This window comes from Saccopteryx leptura, chromosome 2, assembly GCF_036850995.1.
Source record: "Saccopteryx leptura isolate mSacLep1 chromosome 2, mSacLep1_pri_phased_curated, whole genome shotgun sequence".
Classification (NCBI taxonomy): domain Eukaryota; kingdom Metazoa; phylum Chordata; class Mammalia; order Chiroptera; family Emballonuridae; genus Saccopteryx; species Saccopteryx leptura.
The window spans coordinates 66793514-66816396 of record NC_089504.1 but is presented as its reverse complement, the minus strand read 5'-3'; the positions used below and the strand labels follow the sequence as shown (position 1 = coordinate 66816396).

The 22883-nt window shown below is 41.2% G+C and overlaps 1 protein-coding gene across 4 annotated transcripts in view; it reads right to left on the bottom strand.

Annotated features, from left to right (window-relative positions):
• KDM4C (lysine demethylase 4C) overlaps positions 1 to 22883 on the bottom strand; it is a 465676-nt gene that overhangs the window by 4332 nt on the left and 438461 nt on the right. For all 4 annotated transcript variants that reach the window (XM_066368119.1, XM_066368120.1, XM_066368121.1 and 1 more), the window contains 2 exons: positions 5319 to 5438; positions 1288 to 1380 (listed from right to left, as the gene is read on the bottom strand). In XM_066368119.1, coding sequence (XP_066224216.1) covers positions 1288 to 1380; positions 5319 to 5438 — 213 coding nt within the window. The remainder of the gene's footprint in view (positions 1 to 1287; positions 1381 to 5318; positions 5439 to 22883) is intronic.

Genomic DNA, 22883 nt, shown 5'->3' with positions numbered 1-22883 from the left:
GTTAAGACCCAGCTGATATCTTTACAATAAAAATATTTGATTTTCTCTTTTCCTGAAGTTTATCACCTGGTGGTTAACCTATCATCAGGCACAGGGTCTCCTAGGTGCCCCTGCAGGGGGAGCAGCACTCTTCCTGTCACTCTTCTCTCTCGGGACTACCTCACTTCGCAGGGCCTCCCTGCCAAGGATGCAGCCGCGAAATCATTTCACATCTGATGCAGTGGCCTGTTCTCACCTGACAGGAAAGGTGCTTACAGAAATATATAAGCTAAATATAAACAGTTAAGTAAACCTATGGTTTTTCCAAAACAATCTACAGTAACTCTATCTCTGCAGAAAAGTATAACATAAGCATACGTATCTTGTTAGCAGAAGCAACTAACTAAAACTAAGGGTGCCATTTATTCAGAAAAAAAATGTTCATTTTAGTCAGAAAACTCCCATTCATTCAAATGTCCCTATTCAGTATTTATTATTTTGCAGATGCAGTGGAATGAAACTCGAAATGAGTAAAACTGATTTCATTTCAGGGTCCACTAAATATTTTATGATATAATAATGAAAAAAATTAAGTTTTGTGAATCATATTTTTTAACAACTTCAGTTTTGATTATTTTTCCATGTTTATTTATCTTTTAATGGCATGTACAGGGCTTAAAACTAATAGCATTTTCTTTTTTACCAAACTGCTTAGTACTCCCACAACTAGTCTTTGGGCTTTCTTTATTCCTTTTATTACACAAGTACGAGCTTAATTTAATGATGAACTGACACAGACGTTAATGAACGGCTGACAAGTTATTCAGTGTTTTTAGGTCTTTGTTAGACCTAAAACAAAAGAAAGGTAGAGAACTTAATTCACCTTTAGAGAAATATATGATAAGGCTATAGGAATCTAGGCACCCACTTATGCCAAGACCTCTTGAATCTACTACTGAAAACTTTTCTAATGTTGCTTCTACTAACCAGACTATAAATGCCTTCAGGGTCTCTGTATGCTCCCAATGCCTTACATAGAGAGAGCACATATTCAACAACTATTTTTGTATGCCAATAAATGTTAAGACAAAGAAGCATCATTTGACATTATTGGGGGAAAAAAAATAAGGAACCTCCACTGGCTTCCCTGACTTGGGCCAAATTTGAGGTTTGCATTCAACAGGTTTCAATAAGGGAAGAATTGCATTGACTTTCTTCCATATCAACCCAGAGCCTAAGCATGTTTCCCGCTGGGAGAGGACAAGGGAATCACACCGCAGGCCCTGACTGGCGTTTGCCAGCACTTACAAAACGCGCTTTCACTCTCTTGGGTAACTCTTCATCTAAAGTGTAGATGTCCTCTCTCTTCATCGCTATCTGGGATCCATCTTCAAATTCAACCTAATGAAAAATAAGACATCATGATATATATTAAAAAATAATCAAGCACTGACCACTTCTTTCAGGGTTCCAATTAATGACATAGAAAAAGGAAAAAACAATGAAGCAGAATAAATAAAGGAACCAGCCAACAGCTAAGGAAGGAAGAAGAGGTCTTTCCCTCATCAAACTAAGAATGAAATATGAGGCCCTGGCCGGTTGGCTCAGTGATAAGAGTGCTGGCCTGGCGTGCAGGAGTCCCGGGTTTGATTCCAGGCCAGGGCACACAGGAGAAGTGCCGATCTGCTTCTCCACCCCTCCCCCTCTTCTTCCTCTCTGTCTCTCTCTTCCCCTCCCACAGCCAGGGCTCCATTGGAGCAAGAGTGGCCTGGGCGCTGGGGATGGCTCCATGGCCTCTGCCCCAGGCGCTAGAGTGGCTCCGGTCACAACAGAAGCGACGCCCTGGAGGGGCAGAGCATCGCCCCCTGGTGGGCCTGCCGGGTGGATCCCGGTCGGGCGCATGCGGGAGTCTGTCTGACTGCCTCCCCGTTTCCAGCTTCAGAAAAATACAAAAAAAAAAAAAAAAAAAAAAAAAAAGAATGAAATATGTTTTCAAACATGTAAAAATTCTTGAAAACAGCTGTCTTAGAATATGTGATATAAAAGCTTTATCCCCCAAGGCAAAAACAAAGAAAAAAATTGCTGCTCAAGAAACTTCTCAGAATGTGAGATTGTGGCTAATTTAAGATGGGCTGTTTAAGAGGTTCTGACAACCTAAGCAGGAGGGCTGTTTCTCTATGAGAAAGAAGTGATGATATAATAATCCTTTGGAGAAAATAATTTCTCAAGTTCTTACAGAGCTTTAACGTTCAAAACTCTTGTCAAATTGAACTAAACAGCCAGAAAAATCCCAGGTTCTCACCCTCATAACAATGAAACCACACTAATGTTTAAAAAATATATTATCACCTAAACTGAAAATGTTTAAAAACATTTTTTCAAGCAAGTAAAATGGAAGCAATTATTTCATAACCATTTTTACCTCCAACATTTGAGGAGATTTTGTCAGAGAAAAGGGTGTAAGTGGCACAGGTTAACAGAAACCCAGAGCTTTGGGGACTTAATCAAATGCCTTATTGGACGGGATTGTTGCTGGTTCAGGTTTATTCCTAATGAACTCTTTAGGGGGAAACAACAAAAGGGATGTAAACAGGGTAGAATATCTAACTTATTCCAACTCTGCATCACTTAGGGTATTTTTGAAGTCTCTAATTTGTCTGTCTGTCTAAATTTACTTTATTTATTTGTTTGTTTGTTTGTTTGTTTTTGAGAGAGAGATAGGGAGAGAGAGAGAGAAAGACAGGAACATTAGGCTGCTCCTGTATGTGCCCTGACCGGGGAATCGAACCGGCAACCTTCCACCAGGACAATGCTCCAGCTAACCAAGCTATCTGGCCAGGGTTTGTTTGTTTGTTTGTTTAAATAAATAAATAAATAAAAATATCCCTGCACTTCTAGTTAAAAGGTAAGTTAAAGCATGGAGCTGAACTATGTTAATTAAAATAGGGAGTTTAAACACAATATTATAGTAAACTGTTTAATTAAATTTACTGTCTGTGTCCTGCTCACATCTGACTGGGCTGGAACAGTAGGGTGGAATTAGGTCTCTGTCACAGGAGAGCTCTTCCTGTCACCCCCAGAAGGCTGAGGCGGGAAGGCTTTTCTTCCTGGCCTTGCTTTAGCAGAATGGTTTATTTAACATTTAATTAGGTCAAAGTGTCATCTCACTTATACAATTTGATAGCATAGCTAGAACCACCTGTCATTTCTTCTGTTTTTGATCATTTGAAAATTCTACAAGAGAAAAAGGCAATTATAAACAAAAAGGGGAATATGCTAAAGTGACCAACTGCCCTGGTGTGCCCAGGACTGCGGGGTCTCCTGGGATGCAGGACTTCCACGAATAACCCCAGGGACCATCGCTGGGTTGTTAACCATCACTGGGACAGAGCTGAGTGCAAATGCTGACCGTTCCCTCTCCCAGACACCTGCTTTTAAACAAGTTACTAAACTCAATCATCCTTTTTGCCCTCACTTGAAAATGCATATCCTTAGTATACTTATCACTGTGCAGTAGGTATTTTAGTTATGTCTATTTCTACAAATGTCTTTACTTATTCAATGGTGAAGTTGAATTATTAGACACAAAACAAAATGATCTCAAAAGGCCACTTGATTTAATGAGGAATTTTAAACTACTTGTACTTGAGAGACAATTTTAATATTAGTCTTAACTTTTTCATTATGTCTATAAATATGCTGCTAGTTATATGTTGACATGCCATCTTAAATTCAACTGAAGTTAACACACTGATTACTAATTAGCCTGAATTTCAACATGCCCTCATTATGATACTTTCATGTAGCAGATAGCTTTGCTACATGTGAGATGCTTCACTTTTGCATTTATTGTTTAATTAAATGAAATTATTTCCTTTTGAAAATGAAATTATTTCCTTTTTGAATATGTTTTGAGGTTTCTGTCTAATTTTGGACACTCTGATGCTAAGAAGCTGTAGCATCTGTCCTATTATACATGACCTGAATGTGCAACTTAGCATTGCCAGCAATACAAGGGGGAAAGCCCTTTACGCACATGCACACATGCAAATACACGATGTAAGTAAGTGTCCTCCCTTTCGCCTTCCTCTTGGGTTTTTCTAGACCTTAAGAAAATGTCCTCCCCTAAGTTTCCAAACTTCTTTGAACACTTCTGATGACACTGTGCTCCAGGCCCTGATGCAGTGTCTTATACTGCATTCTTCCATCTGCCCCCTGCCCCTCGTGGGTCTCTGAATGGCTCTGCTGAAACTGGCAGTCTCATCATTCTCAAGCTGGTTTTAACTGAACAGGCCTGAACCTTCTTGCTTTTTCTCCATTACTTCAACCTTCCTGCTTTTACTGCTGAGCCTGAGAATGTTGATTTCTGCCATCGTGTTACTGAAAGTAATACAGTGTACTGGCTTTAACAAATGTGTCCCTTTTTAAGGTCTTTCTGAAGAAACGTAAGTGCATGTGTGCCATCCATGTCATTTTCCGTGCTAGAGATGAACTCACTCTCATTTTTGATAGGGATAAAATTCATGTTTTAATTGTACACATACTCCTTAACCCTTTGAGTAGTAAGTTTTTTCATGCTCGCTGACCCCCAGAAGTGATTTTCATTTTCCAAAAAAAGAAATTAGTTCCAGTTACAGTTTTATTAACTTAAAATCATGTTTGTTTCATAACCAATTTATAGAAATAAGAACATACATTTGCCTTTGTTTAATAATGCCTTACACATTTTTAAAATAAAAATTTTTGTTACAATTGTACTCTGGATGGTCAGGAGGCATGAGGACGTACATGAACATTCATACTACTCAAAGGGTTAATAAGATGTAGAGTTCACTCATAAACAGAATATCTGACTGATAGCTGTACTTTTCATTAAACAGCACTCCTTTAAGCCTGGGTATTTAACTGGCCACATCTGTATCAATACACCATCGATCCAGGTTTGCTGAGATGCCCAGTGGGGGTCATGTCTCTCAAGGAAAAGCCACAAATTCAGGACTGATGGCTGATGAATAGCCATCACTGTCTTGGCTTATGGTGAAATAAACCAGCCAATCAGTTTCTGCCCATATAATGAAGGCACAGGAAAGCAGCCTAGTATGCAACTGCTTACATTCCCAGCCTAATAATGTCCCTTACCATCTACCAAATGTTATTAGGGTTTCCTAGTGCCAAACATAATAATAAAACTCCAATACCTGGGTCATCAGACAACAAATCTTGCCCTCTTCTCTATGAAATAAGAGGTACCCCATATTGATCAAAGCACACTGGGTATACAATCTGCCCTTTGACTTCTCCTGTTTGCTCAGCAGCACCAGGCACCGGGCAGCACTCACCTGGAACATGTGGGCCACATTCAATCCAAGATATTTTGCCCCATAGAGTTTGCCATCTGGCCACTTCACTTGGACGACTTCTCCCTCGGCAGGAGGGCCCAGCTTCACACAGTCCCGGCTCTGTGGAACAAACAGAGGCAGGCTTCTCAAGGCAAGTGTCTCGATGACTGCACTTAGAACTTAGCAAGTGATGAACTCCTGGCAATTAAAAGGAGTTATTGCCTCTGTGTTTTATGGATTATGATCTTGCATGGGTGTTCAGGGGAAGAGATATGAGCCAAAGGAGTACTTAAAGATTCAGCCTACATCATAAAGTTGCAAAGGAACCACCATAATCCAAGCAGGAAAAAAACAGCAGCATTTACATTTGTTATTCGACAAAGAATTGTTCAGAGGGTGAGTAAAATATACATAAAAAATGTGTTAGTTGAGGAATAGACCAGCTAATGATTTATAACACCTGACATTTATGCAGCATTTTGCAGTTAACAAAATGCTGTAGCATACATCTCATTTGATCCTCATAATCACTCCATGAAGTAGGCAGAGGTTATTAATTATCCCCGTTTTTCTGGCAAGGAACCTGGGCCTTTGAGGAAGCTCCTTTAAGAGTGAAGCCGAATAGGAGAGCTGAGGACCCCCGGGGAACAGTGGGGTGGGGACGGGGCCCAGAGAGATGGCAGCTCCTAGGCCTTGAGGGAGCAAGCAGCAAAGAACAGGAACACAGGGAACATCTGAGCATGGTGGGCGAGGCTGGGGCACTGGGTCCTGTTTGGCAGCCTCTTCTGAAGACCCCTGACCTTCCCCCACAGGCATTCTAGCCGGTGGCCTCTCCCATTAAGTGACTAGCCCACTTCTCTCCACAGGCAATCCTGGAGACAGCCATAACCAGTCCTCCCACTCCAGGTATTCTATTCAGCACTGCCGCCTCTGCAGGCAGGGATTCAGAGCGTATTTCCCACTTCATTCTGGAAGGTGATTTTTGTCTTCCTTGTGTGTGAGGAGTACAGGTAAAATAATAAAACACTTCTATAGACATAGTTGCAAACTTTTAAATTTATATGTTTGGTATGGGACAATAAAATTTTAATATAAATGAATTAAATACTTGATTATTTTGGCACATTTTTTTGCACATTTAGCGATTCATATTTTGCTAATACTGGTGATTTACTGATGAGGCAAAGCTGACTGAAATGCACACTTGACCAATCAAGCTATAAATGCAGGCAGGGCATAGTTCTGTGGTATAATGAGAGGCACACAGAGAAAATATTTAGTTGTTTATGATTAGAATTCCAGCATGTATTACTTTTCATTATTAATAGAAATTTTGCATTATAACAGAGTTAATGGAATGGCCATTTTATTGTTGGGGTCAGAGTACACAGGAAAAGCTCGGTTATTCATTTTTCTCCATATAGGCTGTGCTTCCATTGAGAGCTATGTACAAAGAAAACTGTATGCTCAGAGGCTCTGCAGAACTGACAGTCTGTATCTAACCTGGTCCAATGAAAGTAAGTTCATACCAGGCCTTCACAATGTCTGACTTCCACCACGCAGAATTGAAAGGGCAGGCTATAGAAACGTATCCTCGCCATGTCCCTGGGGCTACACCTCACTTTCCATTTCCATTCTAAATATGTATGTGGTACTAAAAGCATTCTCGATACAAACTGTCCTGTCTTCAAGGCAGGGAGCCACATCAGCTCTGGGGTAACTCTGAGCTGAAACCTGGATACTTTGGTGATGCTTTGGGACGAGTATGTTTCTTCCATCTCCTAGAGTTTTCTTCCCTGTGGAGGAAGCCCCATTAGGGCAGTGCTGCTGGCCTTTTTCCTACTCCCTCATTCATTCGCTCTTCTAAGAGAGTAAGAAGTTACTTAATTTTATTGCCAAGTTCAGAGGAGACTGTCACAGAGCCTTGGGTGCCACAGGAAGCTCACAGGGGTCTGTGCGGTATTTTCAGAGGCATAGCGCCACTTGTTAGACAACCAGCTTTCTACCACTACTAACTTGCTGAGAACCTAACTTACTTAGTAGATGAAACTGTTTGGTATTTCTTTTGGCCCAGCGGTACTATAAAAACATGCTGAGATGCCCAGGGGCTGTGAGCCAGGCCACAAGTAACTCTGTCTTCACCTCTCACTTTCCCTTTCCCTTTGGAGCCACCCTATGGTCAGAGAACTCATTCTGCCCTGATCCTCCCTGGAAAGGAGCTGGTGGTGTGGTGCCTAGGAGGCCTGTCAAATTCTCAAGTCGAATATTAGAAAAGCTGTTTGCCTACAGATACGAGCCCCATTCTACAATAGCTGCTTTATTTGTAATAAAGATTTTTTTTTAAATCTCCAAATCCTGACTTGTCTCTCTATATTGCTTTTCTTCAAGGAGGATAAGTTCTATTTATTGGACCCTTCTTCAGTCCCAAGAGAGGTGAGGCAAGGCCTCAAGGAATTATGGAGGCTATACTCCGTATTTACTCATGCACCAAAACCCAATGACAAGCAGGAGAGTAAGGTCCTTCGTTTTACAGACTTAACCTTCGACAGAGGTTTTCTAGCCTATAAAATAACTCTCCCAAACCAATCTTGGCTTAAAATTTTAGGGACCATGTCACCATGGTGTGGCAATGGCCACGGAAACCTGGACTAAGCAAAGTGTAAACATACCTGACATATTTATCATGAAAGCATAACTTTATTAATTTACTAATGGATGCAACATTACCAAGCAGGAAACAATTCTTTTTTTTAAGGTGTTTGAAAACTAAATGCCTGAGATACAGATTGATATCTATTTGTCAATCAACTCTTTTAATAGCAACAAATTCTAATTTGGTCTGGTCTCAAAAAACTTCTGACTCAGCCACAACCTAGCTTTGCTCTGTATCTGTCACAAAGATCCAGATCAATTCATACCCTTCCACGTCAAAATCCAGGGAAGACACTTCAGTTTGCTTTCTCAACCTTCTTGATCTTAGAACTCTTTTTCCTTTATTCACAGTAGGTAACTAAAGAAAAGGATTGCTGGGTCATATAGTAATTCTGTTCTTAATTTTTTGAGGAACAATCACCATACTTTCTTCCATAATGAATGAGGGTTTCTTTTTCTCCACAGCCTCTCCAACACTTATATTACCTGTCTCATTGATAGTCACCAATCTAACAGCTGTAAAGTGGTATCTCATTGTAGTTTTGATTTGCATTTCTCGAACAGCTCATGAAGATGAGCATCTTTCCATATATCTTTTCATATGTCATATATTTGTATGTCCTCTTGAAAGAAGTGTCTGCTCAGGGCCTCTCCCCAATTTTTAAACTAGATTGTTTGCTTGTTAGTTGCTGAGCTTTGTGAGTTCTCTATAGATTTTGGACATTAACACCTTCTCGGAGCTGTGGTTTGCAAATATCATCTCCCATTTAGTTGGCTGCCTATTTGTTTTGTTGTCAGTTTCTTTGACAACAAAGAAACTGTGCAGAAGCTTTTTAATTTGATGTAGTCCCATTCCTTTATTTTTGCCTTTACTTTCTTTGCCTTTGGGGTCAAATTCATAAATTGTTCTCTATGGTCAAGGTCCATGAACTTAGCATCTTTGTTTTCTTCTATGTAATTTATTGTTTTGGATCTTATATTTAGGTCTTTGATCCATTTTGAATTAATTTTTTGTGCAGGGGGACAAATTGTAGTCAAGTTTCATTCTTTTGCATGGGGGTTTTCAATTTTCCCGAGCCATTTATTGAAGAGGCTTCCTTTTCTCCGTTGTGTGTTCAAAAACTTGAAAACATTGGTATGTAAAGACACACACACCCCCATGCTCATTGCTGCATTGTTCACAGTGGCCAAGACATGGAAACAACCAAAGTGTCCCTCGATAGAGGACTGGATAAAGAAGATGTGGTACATATATACAATGGAATACTACTCAGCCATAAGAAATGATGATAAACTGACATTTACGACAACATTTATTCTCAACAACTTGAGAATATTATACCGAGTGAAATAAGTAAATTAGAAAAAACTAAGAACTATATGATTTCACATATAGGTGGGATATAAAACTGAGACTCATGGACATAGATAAAAGTAAAGTGATTACCAGGGGGAAAGGGATGTAGAGGAGGGGTAAGGGTATGAAAGAGAGAATAGGGGGGAAGGGTGTAAAGAGGGACAAATATATGGTGAGAGAAAATGACTTGACTTTGGGTGATGGGCATACAACATAATCAACAGTTCAAATGCTATAGAAATGTTTACCTGAAACCTATGTACTCTTACTGATCAATGTCACCCTGTTAAAGTTAATATTCTAAAAAAAAATTAAAAACTAAAAAACAAAAAAAGAAAACTAAAGAAAAATAACCAACCAACAATACTACATAAAATGGTTCTGGGATTCCCCCTCCCCCTGTACCACCAGGAGGCACAATTCCTTGTTATACTGGCTACCTTCTCACCCTTTGCCAGGTCATTCAGCTGAAAATGGATGTATTTGATTTGCATATAACTTCATTTAGTGAGCATTATTCATTATTTAAGTCCCAGATACATTCCAAATAGATTTAAGGCATTCATAGGAATACACAAAAGAGTTATTTCTGTAACATCTACTTTCCTCCACAGAGAAATGGTTTTAATTCATCAGCTGTCTCAATTGTTGAGCTTGCCAGAAACTTTCTATGACTATACAGAGTACAAAGCATTTAATGCAGAAATGGAACTAGGAACATTTGGGCTGATAAAAGAACTTGAAAAGTTTGATATTTAGGTTTCTCTGCTCTCTCCAAAACAGAAGCTGCTGGATGTCCTCATAATTGACACAATCGCTAATATAGTATCTATTTCCTGACCTGCGTGAGACACTACAGGAGTCAGCAATGTCTAGCTCCCTAACCTACGGACAGACAGATGCCTCTTGTCTACCCTTGGAGGCCGGTCACACTGATCTTCACAGCTCTGTGGGGTGGGGGCCTCAGGGTCCTTGAAAAAGCTAAAATCTACAAGGAGCACATCAGCTTTGGCTCCATGATCACTTCAACCACAACAGAACTTTTGATTTAAAGACTAGATTTCTGAGTGAAAAAAAAAAATGGTTTCTGTTAAAAAAATAAAAATATCTGAAAATGAAGGGACTTAGTTTGTGGAAAACCACAGCTTACATGGTCTGCCCTCTCTAAAAGGTCCTCAGCCGGCTCACCTCTCCCTGGGCTGTGCCCCAGGAATCGGACAATAGAGCACAGCTTCTCGGTGTGGTTCCAGCCACCGGGCCACACACTGAGAGGGAGAATTCCAGCCCCTTGCCCCCATAGTTCTCAGTGACCTGGGAGGTTTTTAAAAAGAATTCTAGAATTTGAGATCTATTATATTAAAGGATGTAAATGCTAACAAGGTCTTTCCTAATGCAGTTCATAATGTATTGTCGGAGCAAGTACAGTACACACCTTTGCTAGAAAATTATATGCATTAAAAACATTGACTAATGCATTTTTGTCAGTTGCTGTCTAGACCCCCAGAGCAGTTTGCCTCCACCTGACAAAAATAGCTGTTTACCATTGACAGTACTGCCTCCAGAGATGTGCAAACTTCCCTAAAATCTGCCAGAGTCCTGTCCATGGGAACACAAGTGTCTGGAGCTGCCATTAAGCCGCTAGCTAAGGGTACTAAATAGATGATATGAAAATAATAATCACAGTCAAGAGTGGACTTCTGGCTTGGATTAGAGAACTGTGATTAAAGGCCTGAGATGGGTCATCAGCCCTGGCAAGAGGACTGTGTCATATCATATTCCTGCCAAAGTCAGAGTCAAGCTCCTGTATTGCTCCAGCTACAGGGAAAAGCCCAACAGCCAGTCTGATCATTTGAATTCTGAAGTCATATTCTTGGAATTCTTACCGGGCGCATTGAAACAAACTTCTAGAAGCTGCTGTCCTTAACTGTTGCCTGTATAAACACCCCCTCCCGCCCACGACCACCTCTACTCCCCTCAAGTATAAACAACAGAGTAGGCAGCCCTATCTGTCAGTCCAGCGGCACCAGATGAAGACATGGGATGCGAATTCCCAGTAGTTAATTCACAGATAGTTTAGAGCCTGTGATGGTCCCCCTTGGGAAAAATGCTTAAGTGACCAGGAGCAAACTGATGGCAGTAGCTGCTGGCATTTTGAGGGATAATCACCTGACCATTACTGGTCTCTGGCAGGGATTAACAAGACTGACTGACAGCCAGGCACCAATCAGAGTGGCTAGCTGTCATTTGTTTGGCTGCCCAGCTCCTGAATCCCTTTCTCCACTTCAGAGTCTAAGGGAGGCAGAGCTGGCCTGCAGTTACCGACGGTAGAAAATGCCAGATACTGCTTCGCCCAGCTTCCCTGGCAGCAGACATGGGAGGGGCCTGGCCAGTTTGCTGCCCCTTCTCATGGTGCAGAACTTCGGTCAGGGGTGCACAGAAACCGAAGAGGGAGGAATGCTCTCAGGAGGCAGCAGAGCAGCCAATGGCAGAGTCTGGGCCCAGGATGCCCATGCACAGGGAGGGGGCCGTGTCCTTCCTGGACTGGTTCTGTGGCCTTGTCCTGCTGTGTTCCGCAGGGCAGCCTTCTGTTGTTCTCCCATTTTCTGACCTAGTTCTTTTGCAGAACTAGAGACTCTGTGGGCTTCCTTTAGCCTTCCTCTAAATTTCTATAGTGCCTGAATCACTTACACTCAGTTTTTGTTACTGAACAACTGAGAACCCTGACTGATAAGTAACTGCTGGTTTGGGTGGAGAAGGCACCACTCATTTAATGGTGGAAAGTAAAGCTGGAGGCTTCCCAGACTACCCAATCCTTGCTTAAAGGGACTAGCAGGAAAATCATGACTCCAAAAGGAGGGAAACCTATTCATGGCACCACCTACCCATCCACAATGCTTGGCCCTAGATGATTTGTACCTGTCCCCAAGTGTTCCATATACTCCACAGTCTGAAAATATCCACAGGAATGTCCCCTAGGCATGAAGATAAGTCACCATGAGCAACAGAAGGCCCCACAAAACGGCCCCTCAAGCTGACTGCTTTCCAGAAATGCACTACATTTAGATGGATTAATTCTGGACTGTTTGTGAGAATTCATGTAGAGATCACGCTTCATATAGAAATCAAGAAAGATTAAAAAAATTTAATATTTTTCTTTTTGTTCTGGGCTTCCATTATATATTAATTTGGGGGAATTGTAGAACTTTTTTAAAAGACAGAAAAATTAAAAACATCTTATTTCCATCACCCAGAAGTAAATGCTGTTATTATCTGATTTTTTCTCTAAGCTCCTATGCATTTTTTTCTATACACTTTTTTAAATTATGGCATCCTGTACATATATAATTTTTTTCCTCATGGCTAAAACCTTTATTTATTTTCTAGTCTTATGAGAGATCTTTTGTTAGGAATCTGTCTTTCTCTTGCTGCTTTTAAGATTCTTTGTCTTTAACCTTTTGCATTTTAATTATGATGTGTCACAGTATGGGCCTGTTTGGTTCCATCTTTTCTGGGACTCTGTACTTCCTACACTTGAGTGTCATTTTCCTTTACCAGGTTAGTGAAGTTTTCAGTCATTATTTCTTCAAATAGGTTCTCGATCCCTGGCTCTCTCCTCTCCTTCAGGTACCACTACGATGTGTACATTGCTATGTTTCATGTTGTCCTAAAGTTCCCTTAAACTATCCTTATTTTTTAAAAATTTTTTTCTTTTTGCTTCTCTGATTGGGTGCTTCTTTCTACCGTGTCTTCCAACATGCTGATTCAATTCTGTGCTTCATCCAACCTGCTGTTTATTCCTTCCAGTGTATTCTTCATTTCAGATATTATATTCTTCATTTTTGACTGGTTTGTTTTTATAGCTTCTATTTCCTTTTTCGTGCTGTTGAGCATCCTTATAACTATTGCTTTGAATTCTACATCTGACAAATTGCTTGCCTCCAATTCATTTAGCTATTTTTCTGGAGATTTCTCCTATTCTTCTATTTGGGGCCTGTTTTTTGTCTCCCCTTTTGGTTGCCTCTTCTATGACTCCCAGTCTTGGTGGAGTAGCCTTATAGAGTGGGTGTCCTGTTGGCTCCAGTGAGGTAGTCTCTTTGGTCACTAAGCTGGGCGCTCCAGGAATGTCTTTCTGTGGGTTTTGTGGGCCCTCCTGTTATAATTGAGCCTTGACTGTTATTGGCATGTTTGTGTGTGGGATTGACTTTCAGGCTGGCTGACTGTGAGGCTCAACCTTAACCACAGCATGCGAGCGGCTCTGTAAGTGCTGACCACATGAAGCGGAATTCACCTCAGCAGGGTCTGGTGTCTACAACATCTCTCTTTGTATATGCAGCTTATGAAGCTTACTGGATCCTGCTCAAATGTTGTCTGAAGCTCGCTACTGGGTAGGTTGGTTTTGAACTTCTTAGAAGAGACTCTGGTGCAGGTCAATGTCAGATGCTGCCTGTGACTGACCCTTTGCAACCTGTTTGGAGCTACAAGCAATCCATAGTTTGTGGCTGCCTCCGCTGTACATGGGTGTGCACATGTAGGACCAAGCTGCACACCAAGACTGGCTTTTACCAGAACCAGGCCCAGAGGCTGGTCAGCAAAAGTCCCAAGGAACCCTGAGATTTGCCTCTGTCTGCTTCTGCCTGCTAGCTGCCTGTTAGGCTCAGTTACTGAAAGAGCCTATGGCAATACAGTACTCTAACTGCATGAGGTCAGTTCTCAGTCACCAGGTAGGGGCAAGCGGTGTTACAGGTTCAAATTCAGTGCCAGTTCTTCATCTTAGGCCACTCAGAATATGTCCCCAGATATACCAAATCTAGCTGCCACCCACTGGGTGATCGCACGCCTTTATGTTGGGGTGTGGTCTCAAGGGTTCATCAGGGTGAGGCCAGCAGAGTTTATCAGGTCCAAATAGATCAAGATTTGGCCACGTGAAAGGAGGGTTCTGACTGAAGTCAGGCGTGCAAGTGAAAAATGGCCACACCAGTTAGCCCACCCCAGATTCCGCTAAAAGATGGAACTTAGCAGGGTGGGTCTTCTGGGTGGTTCTAGCAGATCTCCTGTGAAGGGGAAGTGTCAGCTGGGTTCTCAGGAAAGTGGGGGAAATGGCCCTGTCCTAAAGCCACACCACTCTGTCACTGACACCCCCTGAGTGTTCCTAGATCTCAACACCCTGGCCAAGGCGGCTGACTCCTCAGCAGGTGTAAGCGCCACAGAGAAGGATTCCAGAGGGTGGGACTATTGCTTTCCCTCAGGCTGATGCTTTATGGAGGGTTGTGCTCCACCCAAGAAAGGTGGCATCTGTGGTGAGAGGATGACTCAGGACAGAGATCCTAGCAGCTGTCCCTTCAGCTATCCCTAGAGCACAAACCACAGCCTCTCTTCATGCAACTCGAGTTCACGCTTCCCCCCCCCACTACTGGAACCCAGGGTGAGTGGCTGTAATGAAATTTTGTGCAGTGGCTCTTTAAACAGAGGACTCCTGTTTCTCCTTGATGGACAGACATCTCACTGATTTTTACAGCCAGATGTTATGTGGGTGCCTGTTCCTGGCCCTAGTGCTCTGGACTGGGGAGCCTGGCTTGGGATTTAGGTTCCACACCTCTCAGGGGGAACCTCCCCTGTCTCACAGCTGAGATATCTCTCCATAATCTCAGCTGTCCCCCATAAGAGCTAGACCAGCCCTTTCCACATTTCCACCCTTCCCACCAGTCTCAATGTAGCTTCTTTTGTAAACCTTTGGTTATAAGACTTCTAGTCAGCTAGTCTTCAGTCGTTTATTCAAGATGATTGTTCTATAATTTAGTTGTAATTCCAGTTTGGCCCTGGGAGGAGGTGAGTGTAGTTTTCACCTACTCTGCTACCATCTTGGATTCTAGTCCTTAGTTATTATCATTTAAAAACTCCATTTTACTGGCTGAATATATGCAACATTGTGAATATAGAAATTTAAATACTTTCCTACTGTGACATATGTAGGTCATTCAGATTTTCCCTTATTATCTATAATACTATTATATATTTTTCTCCATGAATCTTTATTCAAATTACTGATGATATTCTTAGAATAGACTCCTAGAACAGAAATTACTTGATAAAAAGGTACATAAACTATTTATAAAGTTAATTTCATCACTTTTGAAAAATTCAACATCAGACTCATTCCTCCAGTGCAGTAAATCTTATCTTCACCATCACAGAAAACTCCGAGTCAGTCAATCCAAGGTGGAGTCTGAAGCTAAATGCCCTCCCAAGCAATCTGATGCTCAGCCAGGTTGAAAATCACTGTGTGACATCATCTTCCAGCATACACTACAAATTCTACATATAGAGAAAGAACTAATTCCATGCTGCTTCCTCTGACTACAGCTCTTCCACAGCAAGAGCCTTCCAAAACACCTGAAAGAAAATTTGGAATGCTTCTGCACAGGAGGTATCTTATGTGAGCTATGCTGTGTGCTAATTATAAAACACTGTCACTTCAGTCTACTCTATGGGATGATGAGTTCAAGCCAACCCACTTCCATGGTGACACTTACCATGCTGAGAAAACTCTAAGTCTAATGTCCTTTTCCAATTTTTTTTTTATGGAAGCATACACACCCTTTCTGTACTCTGAGATACTCTGGTTGTCTCTGTTAAGCTGGAACAATGCCCTCCTTATTCCCTCAAACAGCGCAATTCTTTTCCACCAGCCACACTTTGCTAAAATCCTGACACTTATATCTAACTTCTGAAAGATTTGTGTTTACAGAAACAATAGCACTGACATCCGGTGAATTCCTGAGGGCCACTTAGTTTGTTAGTATACACTTTTCCTTCTGCTATAACCCAAGAGTGAACACAAGCCTGGTAATGGCACTAAGGTCAAGATGGAGGTTGTTTTCTGAAAGTTACTATATTAAGCCTCAGAAGAACTATTTCCAAAAGAAGTTACATCTTTATGTTATTAGGAATAGGTGAGATTCTGGCGTGCAAAGGCTTTAAAAGGCATAGAAAGTATAAAGTTAGGCAGTTTGTTTGGATACTAACTTTCTGGTTCTTTTGAGGAAGCATGGGAAAGTCAGTACCCAGAGTCAGGGGTGACTCTGCAGAGCTGATCTGACCAAGGGCCTGTGAGAAAGGGACACAGGGAGGCAGTGAGCATGTATGGGCAGAGCGGATAAGCCTGGAGGCTCTGCAATGCCAGCAAAGGTTCTCTGCGTTCTTGGCATTGGAGAGTCTGAATGCAGCTAATTGGAGAGTCTGAATGGTGAATAAAATGATAACTTATTCATCAATTACCCCCCTTTGGCCCCACCTTTCCTTTTTCCTTCCTTTTCTCCCTCACTCTGGCATAGACTTGTCTCCTCTGTGTCTAACACTGAGCTCAGCATTGGGAAAACAGCAACAAAAATGGTTTTTTTGATCCTTTCTCCCAAGAATTCAGAATTAAGCGGGGAACTCAAACATGTACATGAATATCTATAATATGAAGTACTGTACGTGATAACAGGTAAATGGCAGGGGGTAGGAACTCCCTGTTCCATGACTCACCCATCTATTATCAACAGTACCAAGAATTTTCTCCTTATGATTAACCAAAATTCCTCATGACTTTGCTCAATGTTAAATCACCCTCCATATAACCTAAATTAATCACCACGTCCCCATTTAAAACTCTCCTGCACTCAGCTGGAAGGTAAGCTATGGTGACAGCAGTAAGGGAGCGCTTAAAGACAGACACCCAAGCGAGAAGCAAGCCGACAGCTCCATTAGTGTTGCAGGATCACTGCTAGAGCCTCTGACATCAGTAACTTCATTTTATTGGGGCTCCCACAGTTGGCCAGACCGTCGCATTGACTCTACTAAGTGGTGTGGCCAAGCTAGGAGGACAGAGCTATAGCCCCAACCCCTTTCTCTCCCTCTCAGGAATGTTCTGGGTGAGCCCACCAATGATCCCTGGACCTCATCCCACCTGGAGCCAAAATACAAAATCTTTCAAATTCAACCCTTAAAAGCTCTTGATATACAAACTACAAGTAGTTTGTAAAGGATATACGGTATCTATATATTTAAAGCTTTCTGGTACATTTTAAAAGATGTTCTTTCAATAACCTCTCTTGATAAAGGTATAGAGGATGTATAATTTCCAAGTGTTACTAGGAATCTTGTGCTTAGGGACCCTCTGATTAAGAAGCTGACTAAAAATTACTGGCCACCGCCACCAACAAAAATAACCACAACACTACCTGAGTGTTTGTCATGTACTGGGCACCATCTGAACTGCTTTATATATTTTATTTCAATAATTCCAATAATAATCCTAGTATTTACCTCCAATTTATGGATAACTGGTATCAACTCCCTTGCCCAGGATTACATGGTTGTCTGCTACACATCCATTCTTCCCAACTTGGAAAGACAGCTAACACCATTTCTAAGGACTGCCCTGAGCTGGCCTCATCCTCCTTCAATTTTTCCTGCAGCCACTAATGCGTAAGGACCCCAGCAGTAAAACTCCACATATTCAAATAAGGGGAAAAATGTCTATCTCTGTAGGGCAGATCTTTCCTCCTTTTTATAGTTGTGAGCAGAGGCTAAAATACATGAGTGAAACAAAATATTTATTATGTCAATAAATATTTATGTTGCAAAATGGAGAAAGACAGGCTTGATATCTCTGTAATGCTTTCTAAAAATAAATGTCAGTTCCAAAAGCTGAACAAAGAAAGATGAAAGGAAAGATAAGGAAGAGCCTTGTGGGGAAGGAAGGCTGTCCTGTGCTCACACGTCACCAGGGGGCCTGGAGATCGGAGTGGCAGCACTGGCAAGCGCTGGCTCTCCCTTTGCACATGTCTGTTCTGCTCCAGGGTGGACGTTCTACCTCTCAGAGCACGCGCTGGACTCACACAGAACATGTCACACTGAAATGGCCCTTGTAGTGCGTCCAAGCTCCAGAGTCACTGCTGGGGGCACAAGAGCTGTTATCGGGTAAAAGCTATTTTACCTATGTCCTGGTTTCCTTATCAATGAAATAAAGGTGATACAACCTTACAGGATTATTGGAAGAATTATAGCTAATATGTTTATAAGTATAAAATAGAAAAGAAAAGCACAGTGACTGGCAGCTGGTGAATTTGAAGTGAACTGTGACTGAACATAATTTATATCAACAGGGAACATCTGGAGGATGATAGAGAGGAAACAGAAAGACCTTGGTAGAAGGTGACCCCTGGGATTTAAAATTTTGAAAAACGAATGCAGTGAGAAGCCAATAACCTACTATAGAAAATCAGACAATGTTATCCAGGTTGAAATCCAAAACAACCCAGTTGGGTAGGTAGGCAGGTGTCAACCCTCACACAGGTAAAGAAGTGCATGTGCCCCAGGTCACACAGCTAGGAAGCGGATAAAGGGGCAGTCATTCACTCAACACCTGATTTTCAAGCACCTCCTGCCCCAGGATTAGCTGTGAGAAAAACAGATGTGGTTTTTCACATTATGCAATTCTAGTGGAAAATGCAAGCATTAAAATAAAAAATAAAACTTGGGTGGTGAACACACAATATAATTTATAGATGATGTATTATAGAATGATACACTTGAAACCTGTATTATTTTACTAATCAGTGTCACCCCAATAAATTCAATACAAATTTAAAATAATTTAAAAAATAAAGATAAGTGTAAGGACTCCTGTTATACAACTACAGTGCAAAGCAGAAGCATTTAACAGAAAGATTAGCACATTATGTGATTATCATATGTCAGAGAGCTTCAAGATACCTCAAGAAATGGGAAAACTAAAATAAAATTTTGAAACAAGAATCTCAAAGAATCCAGATAAGCAAAATCAAGAAAACTGAGTCACGATATAAAAAATTCTCAGAAGGGTTCAGCTCTTTTTCAAAAATGACTTTTTTTATGATTATAAAAGTGAAACATGCTCATATGGAAACTATAAGAAGGTAATAAAGTTGAAAATCATAATCACCTATGATTACATGTTCCAGAGAAAATCAGTAACATTTTGATGCATTTCCTTTGAGGATTTTTCTTTTGCATATTTATATTTTTATATATAATTGGGATCATACTGTATATACAATTTTGAGCCTGATTTTTCCACTTATTATATTGTGCTATTAAATACCCTCTGAAAACATGATTTTTGATAGCTGCATAAATAATTCATTAAGCACTCTTCTTATTTGCACTGAAGAGTGTTCAGTAGCAGATCAAAGGAACAGACCTGCCTGCTTGCATGGTCAGACTGGGTTTGGGGCACTGTGTTCTCACACCTCAGAGCAATGTTTTAAGTGGGACATTGTCCAAAAAATTTTGTCCTGAGTGTCTAAGAGGAAAAGCATTCTAAAAAATCATTACTTCCTTCCCACCATAAATATATTTTAAGTGATTCAGGCAGGAGAACAGTTTTGTTTGGATTTGAGAAGACTCAAGAGGAAACTGATAGTTCACTACAAGCAATGCAAAAAGCTATGAGTGAAGAGAAAAAAAAAATTAATTTTCAATTTTGCTCTACAGGTCAGAAATTGGCCCTTGGGTATTTCAGAGGCACTATCTAGAATTAAGCCAATGCTTCCTAATAATTATAGCAATAAACTGGCAGTGAGCTACATGCCACTTTCAGTGTTCAGTAGAGGGTCTGAGACCCACTCACCCTGGGTATGGCAGAGGAAACCTCCTCTAGTGGGTGGGAGTTTGAGGAAATCACCAAGGAGGACAGAGGGAAGGAGTGGGGTAGCTCAAAGTCTGCCATGGCATGGACTATACACACTTACTCCTAGCCTGTCTTATTGATGCAGCAGCCCTGAAGTGAGCCACGGCTACTCAGAACTTCTAGACAACACCCTGACTAAGATTCTCTCATTGAACAACCTGGCCAAGTCCCACTGGAAGTTACAGGCAGAGGTAAAATTATGGTTGCTAAATTTCCCAAACCCTTGTCTAAACACTCTCTTCTTTCTCTGAAGTGTTGGGAATGGAGTATGCAAAAGAATGGAAGAAAAATCAGACACACATGAACAACTATCTTTCCCTTAACCTACTCTCAGTCTCCCTGGTTCTATTCCCTCAGCTCTTCAGATCAGCTTCCTCTATGGCCAAAGAAAGGAAACATCCTTCTGGTCAATACTCTGAGAGGGAGACCTACTCATGCAGCACCACCTTGTTCTCTATTAGACACACAAGAAGGTCTGTTTTAACTTTTACACTGGGTGACTCCCAAGTGTGTGAAGCAAAAAGTATAGAACTGATATAACAGGCAGGTAAGGGTCTCAGCCTACTGCTATGGAAAAGGCTTCCAGAAAGTTTCTATGGTAAAATGTACAACTGCAAAACAACCACCGTGGTGTGTAAAAATACGTCAAAGATCAATTATGACTGGTCCCCAAATGATACCGTATATACAAATGCCATGTGGCAGTGAGGGGTCTGTGCCCATATAAACAGCCATTCCCTGCTCTAGCCTCACACTACCCACACAGGTGATCATAAAGGCCTGGAATCATGACAGGAGGATGTGTATGTGCAAAAGAGTGGACAGCCGGGCCAGGGAACATTCCTATGCTCACAGTCAGATGATTATGGAGAACCCATTCATTGCTCTCCTCCCCTGTCAGAATCAGAAGAGGCCTATAAGAACCCCTAGGCCAAATGCCCCCATTTTAAAGAGGACCAAAAATGAAATGACTTGCACAGTGTCACAACTCAGCAAGAGATGGCTATAATTTAATTTAATTTTGCATTTCACAGCTCAGCAGTGCAAGGTTTTGAGCAAATGAGTAACACCTGGAGAGGATTTTAAATAGAGAATTAAAATGGAGAACAAGGAAAGGGTGAGGACAAAAGGATTTGGGAGAATATGATTTGTCAAAAAATGTCAGCTTGTATTATGTTAATTCAGAAGTAGTAAAGTCCTTCAGTATATGTACGTACAAATGAAGTAATCCAGAATTTCCTCAAAGTTGCAAATGTGCCTGAACATAGCAATGAAACGTGAGCAACCCGACTCTATAAATACTTTTCATGTAAGCTACTGCATCTCTTTCTGTTAACTTAACATGCCCTTCCTTTCAGGTTTAATGCAAATGCATAAACTTAAACAATCATGTTCATAAGAGACTGTCTTATGAAAAACAGGTCATGTGTAATTACTATCAGCTTCTTTCCACAGAGGCTAGTCTATTCACAAATGGTAAATTATAGACAGATAAATGAGATGGTTGAGGAGAGGATAACGCATCAATCTATTTACTCAACATTATTATCTAAAGGGAAGGCAGAAATTTCAGGAGGCTTGCTTGCTTGTTTTTCAGCTGTATAGTCATAACACCTGATGCAACCAAGGACACAGGACCTTGAGCACTGCCTTAATGTAAGCACCTTATGTAACCAAGGACATAGTTGTTGGCTAAGCATCACTATTGTCTGGTTAGCCAGACGGCCTAAGTGCAGGGTCAGTGGCCTGCCAGTGGCCCGGTGGGGTGCTGCTGGCTGCTATGGTTGCTGTTGTTGCTGCTGCCACCAATAAAGCATGTCCTATTTGCCTACACCACCTCTGGCTCCGAGTATCTTCTGCTCCTGGCACCTCGCAGCCTCACGTCCCTTGCCTCTGGACTTGAACCCAACACTCCCCAAATGATTCTTGTGTTGTCAAAAGACTGTCAAATTGAAGCAATCTTAATGAGAAACTAAGGAGAATTTTGCTATGTGTAGGTTTCCAGACAAGAATGAAAATTATAGATAACATACCACTGTCAGATTTATCCAAACATGAGATTTTAATCGAAAAGCTTAAAAACATATTATAGGAGGGCAGTGAATTTAGCTTTACTGATCACCCTCCAGCTTGGAATGTCTGGTTTAGCATTACACAAAAAATTATCTTGTGCCCTTTTTCTGATAGATAATGAACCTCTGAAATAGTAATTTCTCTCTTCTTTTCATGCCAGACATTAATCTTTCTTTGAAGCCTGATTCTTGCTAACATGTAATTTGCTTAATGAACACTGACTAGTCAAATAATATTTCGATTATGATATGGTTGTTTTTTTTTTCAATCTGTCCTTCCCCCCAAAAAAGTCCATGAGATTTTGTTAGCTTCCTCAGTTACGTTCATTGCAACAAACACCTAGTTTTGAACTGATGTAGATTTGCATGTACTGGCAACTATGAGTCAAAGATACACCAAAAAGAGGGGCCTTGGGGTATATGGGCATCTAAAAGAGGGGGTCAGTGGAGGCGTTGATGGAGCCGGAACAGCTGAGCTTGGCTATTATAGGTAAAAGTAAGAGGTAGAGGAACAAGTAAGTCCCCAGGATGATCCTATGAAAAAGTAAACATGGAAGTAGAGGAAGATTAAAGGTGATGACTTTGCCAGTAACCAGTTTTAAACATCCATCACTAACAACTAATTAGCAGTAACATTAGTACTATACATAATGCATTCCTCACTTTTCGCAAGTCAATATCCCAGGTGCATTCAAAGATCTGCATATACATATGGGCGTGCGTGCGTGCGCGCGCACCCCCCCCCCCCCACACACACACACAGTTTGTCT